At 35.8% G+C, this 19,462-nt stretch overlaps 1 protein-coding gene across 1 annotated transcript in view; it reads left to right on the top strand.

Annotated features, from left to right (window-relative positions):
• Positions 1–14,088: 14,088 nt before the first annotated feature.
• Positions 14,089–19,462, top strand: part of LOC129274007 (integrin alpha-8-like) — a 35,433-nt gene continuing 30,059 nt past the window's right edge. Inside the window, exons 1-3 of the mRNA XM_064108532.1 lie at positions 14,089–14,213; positions 14,721–14,815; positions 15,397–15,532. Of these exons, the coding sequence (XP_063964602.1) occupies positions 14,729–14,815; positions 15,397–15,532 (223 nt within the window). The 5' untranslated portion in view covers positions 14,089–14,213; positions 14,721–14,728. The remainder of the gene's footprint in view (positions 14,214–14,720; positions 14,816–15,396; positions 15,533–19,462) is intronic.

The raw sequence follows: 19,462 nt of genomic DNA on the forward strand, positions 1-19,462 counted from the left end.
AATCGATGATGTCCCCCACTCACTATTCCTTTTTTTATTGTTTGAATTATACCATATTTCAATTTTTACAGATTTGACATAAAGGACAAACTTGATTGAACCTCATAATGTTTAACAATGGTAATTCCACATGCTTAGGGAGAAATAAAACTTTGTTTCACAGGAATATGAGAAAAAAATATAGAATATTTTATAATAAAATACAAAAGAAAAAGTGAGTGAATGATGTCATCAGTTCCCTCATTTGCATATCGATCGGAATATCCATTTAACTATTATGTGAAATTAAGCGAAAATTCAAAATGTCATAACCTTCTTATTTTACATCCGATTTTGATAAAATTTTCAGTGTTATGCACGTTTGATTTTTCTCTTTTTATTCAAATCAATTTTTTGTTGGGTATCGGTGTAGAGACTGCCATAGAAACTTGATATCATCACAAGCCTTGCGTCTGGTCTAGAATTATACCAAATCTTACATTTAATCTACAGACTTCAACCACAATTTCTCCGTACACACCAGTTCAGGTAAATCTTGTTATAGTCTCATTGGAATTGACCTGTTACATATTAAGCGTAGGTAGTATCGTCATTTGAAGATCATTATGGGATTCTGCAGCTCCTGGTCTATTTTTTTTTTCCAACCTCTCTCGGAACTTAATAACGTAGCCTTTAAACGCATTTTACTCTAATACCACGCCTGATTTGTCAAATGATCTGTCATTGATGATCATATTGGAATTGACCTTTGCTACAGTTAGCATTACATTATAAAAGCCCACAAAGGATTATCACCTGCATCAATGTTTAATCCATATGCGGGATTAGTTAATCCAATCGGCCCCAACATGCAATGTCAGAGAGAGCTCAAAGATGTACAAAACATAGATTAATTCTAAGTATACTTGTTTAAAAATTGACAAAGCAAATTAGGGGTATTTTAAAGGGATGATGAATACCGTTTCATTGACTTAATATCATAAGCAAAGTAATGATCAGATACAGTTTTATTCAAATGCCCTTAACGACGTATCCCTGAAAGCTTTCATTTACATGAAAGGTTTAAATTAGCACAACACCCGTTTCTTCGTAAAGTTGGGGGATATTATGCGAAACGATTAAAGGATCGTAGAGTACCTTTTAATCTTATGAGCTTCTGCTGTTCATTTTCAGAAGGGTCTTCGGTGGTTATATATAGTGTAACGTTCTATCCAACAACGTACTTAAAACTTACATAAACATAAGAAAACCAGATCCACAAAGGAACTTTCGCAGGGAAACAAGGAAGTGTTTGCTTGAGCTCAAAATCTGTTTATAATGAGAATAGATTTATTTCTTTACCCTAGATATTGTTTCATTAAGTAAACAACATCATGATGGCAGATGTTTTTATTGGATCTAGGCTAAATGTCTATTGTACAGTGCGTCCCAGAAAAAACGAAACCGAGATTTAGCGATGATTTATCATAACTTAATCACAAATACAATAGACAAATGACCTACCAATGTAAAGCTTAGAATCCCCTCTTTCATCTGATATTACTTAGATTATTCCTCATTCACGCATGAGTGAGCAAAAACAATTTGAAGAAAGGATACAAAAAACTAAGCTTTACAATGGTAGGTCATTTGTCTATTGTATTTGTGATTAAGTTATGATAAATCATCGCTAAATCTCGGTTTCGTTTTTTCTGGGACGCACTGTATATTTCCCGTTTGGCCTTTTCTTGTCTAACATACATGTACATTCAGATATATGGCGCTTGTTACCTACATACATGTACATGTCCACAAATGAAATGGAATATTGATGGATCATTAATGAAAAGAAAAAAATTTGCGGTGAAAACCTATTTACATACTGAAAGAAATTAATATGTGTTTAAATCAAGTTCCACCATTATAGACATGGTGATGGTAATTGTGATGTTTTTGTTTTTTAAATCAAATTAATCAAAGATCAATTTTTAGTCTGAAGATTAATTGCAGAATTTAGTGTACAAGATAATTATACAAACCAATATACGGCAACACCATCGGGTAATTAATACTCGAAATAGTAATACAATTCTTGATAAGATGCTTATGGATAACTTAACATATTTTCATTACTTAAAATATAGGTATAACACTGACAAAACATTGACAAAATTGGTAATTTGCATCAATCAGACCATCTACAATCGTTTAAGGAAAAAAACACAAATATACCGAAGGTCTGCAACATAAAATTATTTTCGAATTCCAACTAAGACCAGGCTGTTGGGGACAATGAGGGACAACACTCAACGCAGGAAGGAGTAAATAATTAAGAAAATTCATACCGGACTAAATTTCAGTAACCATGGTGACTGCTTTCTGATGTGGTCAGTTTTAGAGACAACAGTGATTAGTAGAGAGCTTCATAAACGGGGGAATCGAGAATGAGCTTAATAGGTCGATGGCCGAATTATCCCAATTTTCATTCTTCCGGCTGGGCTCATGACCTGATCAATGGCAGTGTCAGTATTCTATTCTATCAGGGAGACGGGGGTTTCGAAATTTTCTGACACGCAATAACTCACAAGATGATTCTCCATGCTCAAAATATTTTACTCTTAGAATAATAAATCACGCTCAACCCAGGAGTCATTTCCTGACTGACAGTGGTTTTTAACTGTTGCTTAGACAAACTCAATCTTCAAAGAGATAGAGGCTCGCAAAGATTCTTTTTAGTTGTGAGGATTCCAGTTTTAAGGATGAGCAGTATACAGTCTTCATCCAGGTACAATTAGATACATTCATCTGTAGGCCTACTTGTTTATATACAGCAACATTTTGGTACGTCTTGCATTTCTTTTCATCTTAGAATTAAGAAAACAAATAATAATTTAAGGTAACGGGTTTTAACTCTTAAATTGGCTACTAAGGCGTAAACCTGTATACTTAATGTAGACTTAGATGGTCAGGGTATGTACAATTTTACCCCCGTCTATGTCAGGCAAAAACGGGTGCAAACTCGTGCTGAAGTGACCAGGGCATGTGCCATCCCACCCCCGTAAGACATTGTCATCGGGGTAAAACTATTGCTGCTAGTCGGCCTGTAGGCTTGAAAAGATGGATGATGATATATCAGTTCCTCGAGCAAAGTGTCGAGGTTGGCGTGAATTAATTTTAGACCGGGAAAACAAAGCGAGAGATGATAGTCGGGGATTAGAATCCCATCCTGAAAGACGAGGAGGTGCCTGGAACATCGAGTTTCGCGGGTCGACAAGGCTCCATTCGAGGAACGTGTTTCATGGACGTGTTTGAGGTCGCGTCTGTAAGAAAGAGTTTTGTTTGACGACCCGCTACGGATTCAAGAACATAGAAAATGAATCATTAAACTCCCTTCTTGACAATGACAACCAAGAAGTCTTAGTAAAATATTGATGAACCGAAGCAGCAGTTTCGTCCAAAGTTTCTGAGCTGACAATAACTTGCAAAGATGTTGTTTATCCAGAGTCCAGGACGGGGCTGTCGTTTTCATTCGCCACTTTTCGACAAAGACTTCCTGGTTGTTCTTTGTCATGAAGGGCATTTGCCTGTACATATTCTATGTCCTTCAATCTGTCGTGCGTCGTAGAGCGAAAACTCTCTACTTGTTTGATACCATTTACCACCATGCCCATGTTTCCACCAATACCGACTAAGGTATGTCCTTTGAATATAATTTGATAAGTTTTTTATCGGTCTGGAGTCGGCTTCGTTGGTGTGACAGTCTCTCTAAATGCAAAAAGAGCAAATCTAGTCCGTAATCACACTCCCCTTGGAGTGATACTAGAGACTAATCCATTTAGAGTGAACTGTACATCCTTTTACAGTGCATTATGACTCCTTTTGGAGTGGACTGCAAGAAGAGGCACATGCAGTTTACTCCTTTTAGAGTGCACTGTGACTCCTTTTGGAGTGGACTGCAAGAAGAGGCACATACAGTTCACTCCAAAAGGAGTCAAAATGCACTCTAAAAGGAGGTACAATTCACTCCAAAGGGATTGGTCCCTGGTATCACTCCTAGAGGAGTGTATTTAGGGACTAGATTAACTCTCTTTTGCATTATTTTAGAGAATAGCATTACAAGCTACGTTATCTGGTAAGAGCTACTCGAACCAAAGTCTGATTGGCATACATTCTCCTTTCAACACATTATTCTCCCATTAATGTGAAAAATCGATTTTTTAAATTTTACATGAATACATCCATTGTTGGGATTTACTGTTATTAGAGCAATGGGAATGAACGTTGTTGGAGACCTGTGCTCTTTTCTTTTGACACACAATATTCAATCTGTTTTATTGAAATCTTTTATTAGGAGATTAAGTTTCATTCAATGGCGGTGTAGCTGGGTAGTTTTTCAAATGCATTATTAATTATTCACCCAGCTTTACATTATGTATACAATTTTGAAACTCTTTTGGGACTTTCCCGTCTTTAATCCAGTTAGAATTATGGATATCAGCTTTGTGTATCATATCAACATTGTCAAAGAGGAAAATCGTTAGCTTTTCAGATAAAATGATTTCAGAGATTTCCATGGAATGAACGTTTACGGGCATTGTCGAAGCCAAACGGGGCTAATAAAGGGTTCTGTGAAAGGACTATTTTACCCTTTGTCTTTGTTATCTTTCTTGTTCATCTTCGAAGAATCCCCAAATTCACACCCCCAGGGCTCCTCAGGAAGCTACTTGTCGCTTTCAACTCTCCCGAAAACTGCACAACAAACATTGAGTCATGCTTTTCACCTGTGTGTGTTTAAAAGTCTATAGTGGTTTTGGTGGGTTTGTGTTGCTGAAGCCACATCGGCAAACCGAAATTCACTTCGATCCGAATAGAATAACCCGTTTTAAGTCGAAATTATTCAACACTTGAGACACTTTGCCATACAGAACTGATGGGATAGATATACCGTCCTTTCCTGATTTTATGATAATCATCACTTGTAGTAATGTAATTAATTAACGTAATTTTACTTTTATTCATTAAGAATATTTATATCTTCATACACAATAAACACAAACTTAAAAGAACCGATATAATATTTGTACGATCAGGTTAATTATATGATTCGTCGGTTGTTTTGAAAAGTTTAAAGGAAGTTTCAGTTGCAATTTCCAATTTTAAGCAACATTTATGAGCAATTTAATGTTGCTGGTTAAATATTAGTACTTTTGTTTAAAAGTTGAACAATACTTGATCAGTTCACATATCAAAACAGATTGTATATAGCGATTTAACTTGTAATTAATGATGGGAAATGCTTGAATTACATGGTAGAAAAACGATGGACAGTCATGTAATAACAACTTCAAAGGATTTTGTAATCAAAAAGTATGATGTGATGAATAATACAGAACCTAAAAAGATCCCTGTGTTACAGCCAAGATTATTCACAATGGCGTTTAATGCTTATAAAGTTTACATCTTTTTTTTCATTTTACCATTTTCCCTTTCTAACTATCGATGAAGAAATTATGAATATTAAATATTTAAAATACCTAATATTATATTTAAGGTGGCCACTTGATGAATTGCAATCTGTTTTTATTTTATTTGCTTAGTTACCTATTATGCTGGTATTTCAGTTCTTTATAAACCAAATATGACATGCACCAAAGGTAAATACTGCATCTTGGATGCAAAGGGCTGGCCCTGCATGCATTCGACTCTCCAGTGATTCATGCATTCGCTGAGGGTGGACAGCGGGGAGTGAAAGAATATTTTTATTCGATTAAAATCTGAAGTATCCCACAAATGAGTCATATTCCCATTTAAACACCTGTCTCATTTGCAAGGGAATTCCATTAATGGAAGACAGTTCGAATAGATCATATTCCAATGAGGAAACGGCAAGGGGATACATGGAATAATAAGGGGAATTATTTGAAACTGATGCCAATCGCAGATGTCAAGTCAGCTGAATGATGAGAAAATGGATTTTATCCAAGAATTTCCGATAATTCGACGCCAAATGTTCACTCCTTCGACCTGAAGGGCACTTCAAAAAGTTCCTTGGCCCTTTGGCCAGTAGATCATGTCATTACTCATCGCACTGTCAAAATCTGAAGGAAAAAAATCTTTTGAAATTTGATACATAAAAAGGATTTTTTTTTTAATGATAAAAATTGCAGAAAAATGCTGTCGTTAAATTTGTTCAAATGTCGTTTCAATCTCATCATTACAGGTCAGAGTTATGAGCACAAGTACATTTGTAACATAACTTTTTAATCAAGAATCTAAATTGTTGTTTTTTAATCCCGTAAACAAACCCAGCAATGAACACCTAAACAAAAATGTTTCCAAGTTTGCATTTTTTTTTTTTAAATAAATCGATTTTATTTGGTATTTTAATGACGTCATTTCGTATGGAATATCTACACGGAAATCCCAATTCTATATTATGCTTAGAACAGTGACGATATTGGACTATAAGTCCCTTTAAATATAATTCTAAAACAATGCGATAATTAAATTGACATGATGTCAGCGCAATACATCATACAAATATATATATATATTTTTATGTATGGATGTATATATATATATATATATATATTTATATATATATATGACGCTCATCATCGAAAGGTGACTTGAAATTAAATAGCTACATTATTTCACAAGGTTCATAAAATCATTAAACATATTGTAAGATGATTATTCATGAAATGGGTATGCCTATATCGCAACGTATTTTAGAGATGATAACTTTGATAAAAGTGTCATCAATCAATCATCCAAAAATTAATTTTGTTGTGAATTATTTACAAACAATATTAGTATTTTTATAGCATTCATATAATAAAAGTTCATTTTATTGCACTAAAACTGTAAAATAATCTTTGAGAAAAAACCTTGGAAGTTGGAGGGGGCCAATGAATCTTATCTCAAATTAGGGCGCCAAGTTTTAGGTTATTCTACATCGCATTATCAGATAACGAGTTACGATTTAGAATGAACTTGATATCAAATCAATACAAAATGCGTATCATAGGCGCAGTGGATAATAACCGTGCTCGAAAAAAACAAGTGGAAAACTGGGGATTCGATAAGCGGATGAGTAATTGTGACGTCATGTAAGACGTATGCTAAATCCATTGAATGCGTTCGCATCTTATGCAGATAATTCGAGCGCCGCCATCTTGGATTTGGAAGTGCAAAAGAATTGGCTTTGAAGAGAGTTTTTGTTTTCACTTTGCCTTCAACTTCAAATTGACCCCCATTTCTCATGTTACACGCAATCTCGACAAAGAACTTTACGTGATTTAGTTGGTCTATCTCAAATCTGTTTTGTTAACTTACCCATCATGTATCTAAATTTAAGTTTTGATTACACAACGATGACAACGATGCCATGATTATATAAAGCCTTAATTCACTGATTATTATCTAAAATGATCAAAATGTTTACAATTATGACCTTTATTTAAAAGGATCTATTGAAATAACGTATTATTCTTAAGTTTTGGTAGTCTTCTTTTTGAAACAGTGGCTGTACTTCGCAGCATAAACACCCCAAATTTGCTTGTGAAAAAATAAAAACTACAATATACATCATTTATATATTAAAGTAACGACTTGGGTTAGTCCGATTTAAAAGTCGTGCATCTCAAGATAATAACATATCTTGTTACTGTTTACGAGCCCAAGATACAGGTTGGTCTTGAATTGGATGAAAAAATATATATATATATAAGCAAAATACTAAGTGAATAAAACAACCGTAGAGAGAAAAGTTAGATCAAATTTTCGCCCATAGGGCTTCATCAGGAAATGATTTTTTTTTTTTAAATAAATTTATCATTTTCTGATGAAGCCCTATGGGCTAAAATTTGATCTAACTTTTCTCTCTACGGTTGTTTTATTCACCTTGTACTTTGCTTTATACTACCACAACCGACGCAGGACCTTCATTTTTATTCATTTTCATTTATATATATATATAAATATATATTAATGAGGCAAAGTGGTAATGCATTGTACTTTGTTCCAACAGTGTATTTTGAATTCAAAATAAACTGTTGGAACAAAGTACAATGCATTACCACTTTGCCTCATTAATATCTTCTATGTCCAACACGCGGAACGTAATATCGTCATATATAAATATATATATATATATATATATATCTTCTGGAGATATCTAATTTCAAGCGACGATATCACTAGCCTCGAAGTGAGTTACAGTAAGAATGAATCTACGTACCTATTCAAATAAAGGTGAGATTGTATTGGACATTCCTTTCACAATGAATAATAATTTAATAGTTATTTTAGTCGTACAATGAGAACAGGTTGAACCCATGAAATAATTGGGTTATGAAATATTGAACAAACCTTTATGATAATTATATGTCTGCACTTTTCCAGGTTCATTATACACTTTTTGCGTGGTAGCTATAAATTATGGTCTATATCTATAAAAATATACTGAACTACTTTTACGTATATCTAAAGCGAATTCCGTATTGTAACCTTTTACTTGTTTTGAGTTTGTACTGTGGCCAATATGTCCGAACCGACTTTTAAGCACCCTACCAGCATTACCCGTACATTTAAGGGGACAGAAGGTCGGGAGGATTTCATATCTTGTCAGGGGATATATACAAAACTGATAATCTAATACTGTTAAAGTAAACAAACGTGGAAGTAATTTTATAAAGAATATGGGTGTTTGTGTGGGTGTCTTTAATACTGTATGTGTATGCAGTGGTAGAAGTAGTAGTCGTAGTAGTAATAGTAGTAGTAGTAGTAGAAGTAGTAGTAGTAGTAGTAGTAGTAGTAGTAGTAGTAGTAGTAGTAGTAGTAGTAGTAGAGTCAGTAGTAAGAGTAGCACTATGGTATAGTAATATGGTAGTAGCATGGAGCTACTAACGTTAGTAGCGCCATGGTAGTAGTATGGTAGTAGCAGTAGTAGTAGTAAGAGGAGGAAGAGGAGAAGCAGATGCATAATAAATAGTAGTGGTAGTAGTAGTAGTAGTAGTAGTAGTAGTAGTAGTAGTAGTAGTAGTAGTAGTAGTAGTAGTAGTGGCACCAGCAGGTTTTTTAAGACGTCCTCATATTAGTCAGATGGCGTTCCCTTTATTTTGTTACTACAATGATCATGCTTATCAAGAAATTTGTTTATTCATTTTATTTCAAGGCAAGATGATAAAAAACATGACAGATATAATAGAAACCTTATAAGAGAAATATTAAACTGAGCACCGGTCAATGCCTGGGGATCACTTGAAATAATTGAAAAATTATGTCGAGACTCGAAAGGTTGTCCTCATTTGCTGGGGCCTAACATAGAATAACGTAAAATAAAAGTAAATATTAACATGTAAATATAATCACGCTTCTAAATAAATCAAAATTTATTGTAATATGAACAGATGAATAGAATGGAGGTTATCGAATTAGAACCGCCCAAAAATACAACTTGGATCAAACAAGCAATTAATCGTTTATCAAATGAGAAAAAGATGGTAGGTCAATTTTTGAAGTTTTAAAGGAATTGTAGTACGTGACGTTCATCGTGTTTATGTGCGAGTTTACAAAAAAGGGACGGTTTGAAATGTGAAATCAGCATCGGATCATTAAAGTGAAAATATTTGTTAGACAAGATGGTATGCTGATAGCATTTTATGATGTCACTGCCCTGATTATCACGCTAGACGTGATGGAAATCTTAAAGATTCCTTGAATAGTTGTAAACTGGACATCGGCCTGTTTCTCCATAAGATTGTTAATTGTTTATTGGAGTTCAGGGACTGCCGACTGAAGTACACGATTGTGTATCAGACCGTATAGGCTGAAAGCCTTAACTATTCGACAATTACAAGAAACTAGACTGTTTTACCAATGTCAGATAATCAGAACAAATTTAAGAAAGCATTATAATTCCTATATTATATTAATGTAGTGATATACATGCATATAACTCCTATATTTTTGGTCATGATTGTTAATGAAAATTGTATATACAATGCATATAACGATATATACTTCAAATGAGTACACCAACGATTTTGATTTTTTTTTCAGTTATCATTTTGCTTTTGTAGGTGTGCATTCATGAATTAATAGTTTATTTGAACCCCAAACTCGTTAAGTATTTGCTTTTCCCCCAGAAGAATTGAGCTGAAGAGTTAAGCCTAGAACTACACGAGTTGGTTGAACTTTCTTGTGATTATTCCATCCGAATATGTTCATCACAAGAACTAGTGCAAAGTTTTTCAACTTTTCCTGAACTCAAGTTTCTGTTAGAAAAAAAAATAGAAACGGGTTGAATCATCGAAAGAATATTGTACTTCATTCAACATCAATCATTATAGCCCATTTTATAAATTAATATCTCCTATCAAAATGACATTAGCACACCACCGTGCCGGTGACGAAATCATTACCGACTTGATAATTAGGTCGAGTACGTTTCCCTCGTATTTAACTGGTTCGTTGCCAAAGTGCTTTATGGCAACGAAGGGAGAGAAGGAAGAAGAGAGAGAGAGAGAGTAATTAAAGACAGAGGGGAGATAGTGGGCGAGAGACAGAGTAAGAGAGAGGAGGAAAAAGATAATCAGAGAGAGGGGAATTCAGAGAGAGAAAAAGAATGGTAATGAAAATGTCTTTCTTAACTTATTGGATATGACATGCTTTCAATTTATGGCATTAATTATCATTAATAACACATTTGGATTTGCAAGGACGTAGAATATGCGTTTATTATTGTTTTTGCATATGTTTTGTCTTCAAATAAAAACTGTGAGTTGTTTCTTCTTTTGATCGCAAAGCAGGTGAACTCAAAACTATGCTGCAAATTGTGGATATATGCGTACATCATTTTAACTCCGATGTACTTAGTTTCCATAACTTTGTTGTTCAAATTATTCCAACAATCAGAGTTTTCTAACCCCCCCCCCCTTCGATGTTAGACATTGTATACTTATCTTATCTTGACTATTTTCCGGACTTTTTCTTAATACCTGCGAGATATCTTCAAGCATAATAAATTACATGCTACATCAACTCTATTCAAATCATTACCTTAGTTTTGCTGGTTAAGGATGTACAATGATTTCCTATTAATATCCTTCCGAATTGTATACAGCTGAAAGAAAACATTGCAAAGCATCAACTCAGTTTCCAATCGTGAACTAAGATTTTCTTTGATATTGATTTAAGGGTTGCAGAGGCCTATTGATAAAATGAACAGTTTTACGAAATATTCGTTTATGTTATGAACAAAGAAATGCTCCAATGCATAATCGGATTAAAAATTATAATTTACTATGTTTTTGTGAATATCAGTGGTTAAATGACAGAGAGGACAAATAACAATCCTTCCATAATTATAACAGCCGGTGAAACGTTAACGTTCAGCTCTGATTGAATGGAATAATTACTTATGTCACAATATAATTACACAATGCTTGAGCATCCACAAAGGAACCGTGCAACACAAATTAATATTGCTGACAATAGCTCAGTTCATCGAACTACAAATAGTCACTTCCTCGAGTAATGATATCAAAGCCGTGAAGGGAAACCTGTGATTAACAAAGGATTTGCTTTATTTGGAACCAACAAGTGTCATCGCGGGGATGCCATGCCTTCAGATGCGACAGTCACACCAACGAAACCGACTCCAAACCGACCGACAGAATGCCATTAACATTAATGTATTAGCTCGTTTCGGTTAAAACTCGGTTTACCGTTGCGACTGTAGCATGCCCGAATACAATCCTGACCGAGGAACAGTTTTGTAGCGATGATTGTGTCTACAGATTAAGAGAAGATGTACTGCGATGCAAATGTTCGGTGTTCATAAAATACTTGGCACATGACCCATCTCTCCAATAATATCCAGTGATTAATTATTTATCAGCGCAGTTTAACTTTATTTCTCCGTATATCGGGCAACCTCTAACCGCGGTAGTGTCATCAACTAGGGTATTTGATGGCCCTTTCCACGTTGTGTTAGGCCTATAGTAGACTTGTGCCGAAATGTATTTTTTTATATAAAAGTACGCTATCACTAATATCATCTAAATTAATGGTGCAGTCAAATGGAGGTCAAGAATAATGTGTCGTTGACTGAAAACATACAAGTTAACTTTGATTTATGGAGTTCCATTTATAAAACAGGAGCCTGTGCCACTCGTTTCATGAAAGGACTTGTCGGACGTTTTTATCCGACAAATTTTGTTTTATGCGTGTGCGTGTGCGCTGTGCGTGTGCGCTGTAATCTTAGTAATTACGGCTGCCAAGCTACAGCTGGGGTAATAATATCCAAGTCCTTTGGAAGCGCATAGAGACATTATTCGTAATCGTGATATGCGCTATACAAGAACTGTTTATTATTATTATTATTATTCGACAGTTACCATAGTAACAGTGCTTCTTACCCAATCAAAATCAAGAAAAGTTTTCAGATCTGACATCTTGTCGGACTTGAAAAGTTGTCCGAAACATGGCTTGCAGAGCATTTTAGCTACGTCTTGTGACGTCCTATTTCATCGCATTGACGAAACAAAATGTGCAAGTGCCAGGGTTAATCATTCATTCAGAGAAATTGACACAAGGAAATGCACTTGAAATGAGATCACTTTTATGTTTCAGTCGAAATATAAACAGCTGCAACATTTCTGAAACGAAAGGAAGTTCAAACTTTGTGAGAGTCATGCTCCTGGCATTGCCTGTTCGAGGGGAATAAGACATGGCTATTCTTCTACGAAACAGGATATAACAGCACATGTTTTAGAATGACTTCTTTTCTTTTATCAATATTTTATTGGGTACTCATAACTGATTCACAAGACACAATAACAGATTTATACAAGTTAGATATCAAAAACAAACTTTTGAATATACTGCGTAATCTTATCGCGTTTTTCAGCAATAAGATATTCAGATCTATACTTCATCTTAATGAAGGAAAGAAGAGAATGAAAATTAGGCGTTTTTTACAAACTTACATCGATAAATATAAAAACGAGTACAGAGAAAGAAAAAAATATATAAACAAATAATTTTGATGGTCTTTGCTTCATCCAAACATTCTATGGAAAGTTGACAATTGCTTGATTTCTTTTTCTTTCTTCTGAAATCTAAAGACTAAAGCCATAGATACAATACAATCCTTCTCTTTGTTATATTTCAACATAAAAATAAAGATTATCGTTTGACATACTATAGGCATGTAAATACAGATACGTAATATTCTAACCGTTCTGGATATACTGCTAGAACCTCAGATGCCATGTCTTTACATCCAGGGCCCTTTCTTAATACAAATTATAATCTTATGTTAGCTTAAACTTTGGGTCAAAAACATTAACCCTCTTATATTTGCTACATTAACAATTTTTTACATAAAATTGGAAATTATCATTACTTACTAATAATAGGCCTATTGGACTAGATCGAGTAGAATATGAGAATACGACACAGATTCAAGCATGTTCGTAGAGTCATGGTCTTACGAATAGTAGGCCTACGTGTGGTTGATGAGAATCAAATATGGAAAGCCGCAGACGTCATATTTATTATCATATTTTATAGCGCGCGCGCTATCGACACGACCAATCAGCTGTTGATTGTTTAAACATGTTAAATATAGGATGCGTACTGCTCCGTTGGCAATCCAGAGTTGGTATTCATTTCAATCTATCTCAACTTTCTGTATTCCAAAGTTTATCATCTTTCTCAACTTTCTACAAGACGGGTCCTATGTTTGCTGCTCCAACATAGTCTGCAGGCACAGACCCTGATTGAAACTTTAATCAACAAGTGTGTCTCCACGCAAAGACTAGCACATACAAAACTTCCTGTTTCAATTCAGGGCGAGAGGGCCTTCAGTACACAAGGCATGGGTAGGCTGCACTCGAGCGAAGGGTTTGCACAACAGACTACCCACAACATGTGCATGTAACAAATTATAGAGCAAATGAGCCTCTCGAAAATTGGACGCTCGCTATGTGGATTCTGCCAGTGTGTAGAGTGAGTAGATGAACTTCGTTCGAAAAAGAGTCTTTCCTTCCCAATTATTATGTGTTTTTCATTTGTTCCCTCTTTGTCGTTCAGGTTACTAGTTGGTGCACCAAGAGCTCAGACAAATCAACCTGGTGTAGTCGCTGGGGGCGCCCTCTACAAGTGTCCATTGAGGTCCTTATCAACCTATGAAGATTGCCATCAAGTATCTTTGGACCCTGAAGGTAAGACTTATCGCAAAGCTGTTTTACAGTGAATGATCAGACCTGGTATAGGGGGTTGTTCCTGAATAATAAATAACCTCTTCTATCTGCTCATTAAGGAATAAGACTCCCCCCCCCCCCCTCTCTCTCTCTCTCTTTCTAACCCTTCTACACTGTCAACGACTCGATGTTGGTGGATTCGTTCTATATGAAACAAAACCTTTAAACCAAGATGACGTACGTATCCATATGTACATACGGTTTAATGATTATATCATTGCAATTGAATTGACATTTTTGTTGATCAATTAATTAAGGTCCAATGTAACAAATACACGAATAGTTCGTTTAGATAAGAGACCTCACGCTTCCAGTTATATAGTCATGTTGTTGTCAGATCGACGATACCAAATCCAAAGCCACCGCAGACTGATGTCACTGATAATATGTTATTTGTCGGTTTAATGGGAGCGACTGTTACATAATTATTCACGCAATATGCTCAATGTAGATCTCATTTTCATGTAGGTAACTTGATGCAGAATGGAGAAGAAATAACGAACAAATCCGGTCAAATGTTCGGAGCGACGGTCCACAGTGGAGGGGCTGATGAACCAGTAGTAGTAAGTATGACCCAACGAACACAGAGGGCGTCAGCACTTTGCCTTCTGCGTTGACGCCCTCTACGTTCGTTGGTATGACCTTCATGACTTTCATCAATGTCGCAGTCACACCAAGGAAAAAATTACATAACCGACTGACGGTTGGCATTCGACTTAACGTAATAGGTTTGATTGGTCTCATGTGCGCGTCACTCGTGTCGCTGCATCACACTGCAGTAAAAAAAAATACGATCGGTGACATTGGTCATGATGAACATTAATATCCCTCTTCATGGGGATGATAATTAGATATCATTCAGTTTTTGTTAACTCCACCCCGCCCTTCATTAAAGGCTGTCAACTCGTAAAATGTAGAGAGTCCGATTACTGATTCTAAAAGAGACGAAATGTGAGTCGCTAGACGGCTCTAAGTATAAGGGATAAAATTTGGGCCATATTCCTTGCTAACTTTCAACCATCTGTACTAATGCTGACTGCAAGGTAACTTGGCTGTAGTTCCATTTGTGTCAGCCATAATGTTGGCGCTCAGTTCCATTTTTCGAGTTGAAATAAATTATCTCTCTCTCTCCTCTCTTTGTTAGGTGTGCAGTCCACTCTTCACCCGGTTCATCCATCCAACCTCTTCGGAGAGTACGACGAGGGACCCAATCGGCGCTTGTTTAATCACCAAACGAAACTTCACAGAGATTCACGAATTCATGCCCTGCAATAATACTGGTGAGTAAAATACGCCAAATATCTATACTACAAGCCAAACTTTGTCTTTAAGTAGCCAAAACATGCCACAGTCTCTGTTTGCGTCTGTGCCACAACGACTCACGAGTCAAAAATTAATATAATGTTCTAGTTAATCCCGCTCACACAAACGTTCACCCACACACGCCCTCCTACACGCGCTTGAACGCACTTACTCATATACGTACTAGGTGGGAGAAAAACACAAGGCAAATGATTATACTGAAATTAAACCAAAATTATTGTTTTGGAGTTTTCCATAATTTTCGTCTCATCATAATTTCGGGATCACTTTAAAACCATGCTTTTCGAAAACTTCATCTTAATGTTATGATTGTTTTGACATTTTCTCATCTTGTTGGGCGAAATAGTCAACAGCAATGTCCTTTGAAATAGTCCATTAAAGGTATTGTTTAACTTTGTGAGCAGCTGATTTAAAGAATTCTCAAACCAAGATGAAAAATGTGTACAAGTGCATGTATTAGAACTAATAAACCCTGAAAACAACCATTATTGAGAATGAAAAGCTAAAACTGCAAGGCAAACCCCGATTTTGTAAATAGGCGTCTTATAGACGCCTAAATAGTACACATAAGTGTATGGGATGAAATTAAGATGGTGTTTTCGGTCACTTTATATTTCAATTTTTGAAGCACTAAATAATTATTTTCGAACGCAATTTTTTCTGGGCTTCATTTTTGTAACATATCACAGACACATGCGACAAGTGTGACCTTCTAGCTCAGATTTTTTTAAAGTCAAACCAATGTTAACCAATCACTTTAAGGAATAAGTGGAAGGTAAACCTGCCTGTGCTGCAATTATTGCGTCATAAGATCTTTAAATACCTTGCCATTACCCGAGCTTACCCAACTAAGATGAGCTTTATGATGATGTAGTTTTAATTAATAATTGCCTCGTTAACCTATTAAAGGGGGCATCCTTAGTTTATTATTTTCCGTCACGCACAGGCATGCTGGCTACGGTAGCCAAGACTACATCCTTAAAAAGATGAAGTAAATTTCCTATAAAATATCGAAGAGATCGTCCATTACTGATAAAAGTGGAAAGTAGATTGTGGGAATATCTATCGGTATTTCTCCTTTTTGATATCCATTTCTATTTAATATATTGATTTGAATTCATTTGAAAATGTGGTCCTTGTGATAACTTGAGATGAAAAGTAGGACTAATTGAGAACGGATGGCTACTTGATTATTGCCATGACCATGTCATGGTAGTGTTTAATGAAAAGAAAACATAAGAGAATATCTCCACCTTAGGCAATCTGATGTTAACGTACACCTATGCGTTGGCTCAGTTGGTAGAGCGTCCGTCTCAAAACCGGGAGGTCGGGAGTTCAAGCCCCGTCCGCCTCAGACCATGGTCCTATTCATGGTCAGACCAAAAGACGTTAAAAGATGGGAGTTGCTGCTACTCTATTTGGTGATCCATGATTGAAGGGACAGAGCAACTTCGATCTGGCGTTGCTCAGCTGCTGCCTGGCCCACGATTAATAGGGCAAAATTTATTTTCGGATGATATCTATTTGTGATGTCTGTTTCGAACAACAAAATGTGAATATTCATTCATTTTCATTTTGAAGTGCGAATCGACTTTGTCTTTATCAAGAGTAACCTCCGGAGTAACCTACAAAGAGTAGTGTCACAACTACACTGGCAAAACCAACTCTAGACCGGGTTGGTGATCTGTTGTACTGTATTCCATTAGCTGGGAAAGTGCGTGAGATTGTCAGTAACGCTAATCTCATTGTGATAAACTCTTACTATTTCATATAAGGTAGCTGCGTCATATATGTTAAGCTGTTCCTTGAGGATGATTGCTGAGCCAGTAAAGATTTTTTTCTGCTGGACGGCCAATCACAAGAATAACATTAGTTGGCCAGTGATCAAACCATAGCAAGATCCTGGTCAAACCTTGGTCAGAAACACGAATCATGGTAATGACGTTCCCCGTTTTCTTGAGATCAGTTCCCGAATGGTGTAATATATAATAAAACCAATGCCAAATTGCCAATCCAATATTACGGATGGTCCGAATCATTGGCCTACATGAAATAAGTGGGAAAGCAGCTCAGATTGCCAAGAACTGTAATTTTTTCTATCCCAGAACCTCATGTCGCCTTTAAAGTTTATTGTGGATAACTGCTTTTTTTTTGCCTACCGATTGCCAAAGAATCTAATAATCATATACAAAACCAATGCCGAATCAATGTTATTAAATGTTTTATACGAAATGGTAAAGGGGCTTGAGTTGATTACTCGAAATGAAGGGTATCCTATCTCTACCTCAGGCATAGCGCCACATGAGAACAGAGAGTGACCATCCCCTATGATTTTACAGATGTTAAAAAAGGCGGGAAAGAGGAAAGTAAAAGGTAAATGAGGGAGGAAGGGGAGGGAGAAAGAGGAAGAGTATGAACAGGAGAGGTCTGGGCTGTGTTACTTTTTTAAAAATCATTTTTATTTGATATAACCATCTCATACATATACAGAGTTATCAGAGTAACACATTTCATAATCAAGTCTATAGCATCAATATAGAATAACAGTGTACAGTACTCTCTTAAAACGTTGGTCAACATACTGTCCACACAACAATTGGTTTAAAAATTTATCAAACTCCGGGTAGCTTTCAACCAATACTGTGTAGTTTTCACCCAAAGCACACATCATTGGTTTAAAACTACCCAGAATTGGATAAAGTTTTAATCAATTGTTGTGTGGACAGTGTGTTGCCTAACATTTTTAAGAGTGTATGGATAAGTTACTTTTGTGATAAAAAATACAATAGAAAACAACAAAAAAAGAAAGGAAAACCAGAAAAGAAACATTACAAAGCACTACTACAAAGCAATACCCAAATTCTAAAAGATTCCACTTTTTAACAAATCTATATGCATAGTGATGTCCCTATGAGCAATACATTATTCTGTTTGGTGTACTTGTTTTAATTTACTGATACACAAGTCAAACATGGCAGTATAATAAATATATCTACAAAGATATTTAAAAAATTGCTACAATAATGCAATGATTCCATAACAGATGATGTTTGCTTTTAATTCCAAATAAAATCTCCTCAATACTCTTAAATAACTACGTCAAGTCTAGATTCCCTTTGGCATAATATTCTGTCCTGCCCTTGCTATATACCTTCCCTTAAAAATAGGTGATATGGATGACTGTTCACAGTCTGGACAATAATTACACAGGGGTCACTGTCCTTCATGCATCAAGAACATTGCCAATGACGACGGTCGTTGACTAATGAACTCTACAAACTCCATGGAAGCACGAACATACAGTAAAGTCCCATCTGGAAGTGAGATTTTGCGATTGCCTTTCATCACGCATGTATATTGAAAGCAAGAAGTTTAAGGGTATATTACCAGTTGGTCTACAGCCACTTGGTCTACTTGCCATTTGGTTTCACCCCACATGGTCTAACGGTCTAATCATATCACGATTTTTCGCCTGTGTAGGTAGAATATAATTTTTTTTTTTTTTCAATATGTTACAATCCTAATTCATCTACAACGTGGGGGCGTCGCGATGCGTCGTGGTCTAGTGGTTCTGACACTCGTTTTTCAATCAGAGTGACGTGGGTTCGAATCCCAGCCATTGCGTGTTTTCCTTCAGCAAGAAATTTACCCACATTGGGCTGCACTCGACCCAGGTGGGGTGAATGAATACCCGGTAGGATTTACTCCTTGAATGCTTTTGCTTTTTTGGCGGCTCAGCTACAGCCAGGGTAATAATATGATACCAAGTATCAAGCGCAGTAGAGTATATGTAAGTATATTAGCTGCGCTATATAAATGGACCATATTATTATTACAACCAGTTATTGTACTAATAACTGACCCAATTGCTATTGAGCGAATTTCAA

Source organism: Lytechinus pictus, chromosome 13, assembly GCF_037042905.1.
Source record: "Lytechinus pictus isolate F3 Inbred chromosome 13, Lp3.0, whole genome shotgun sequence".
Classification (NCBI taxonomy): Eukaryota; Metazoa; Echinodermata; class Echinoidea; order Temnopleuroida; family Toxopneustidae; genus Lytechinus; species Lytechinus pictus.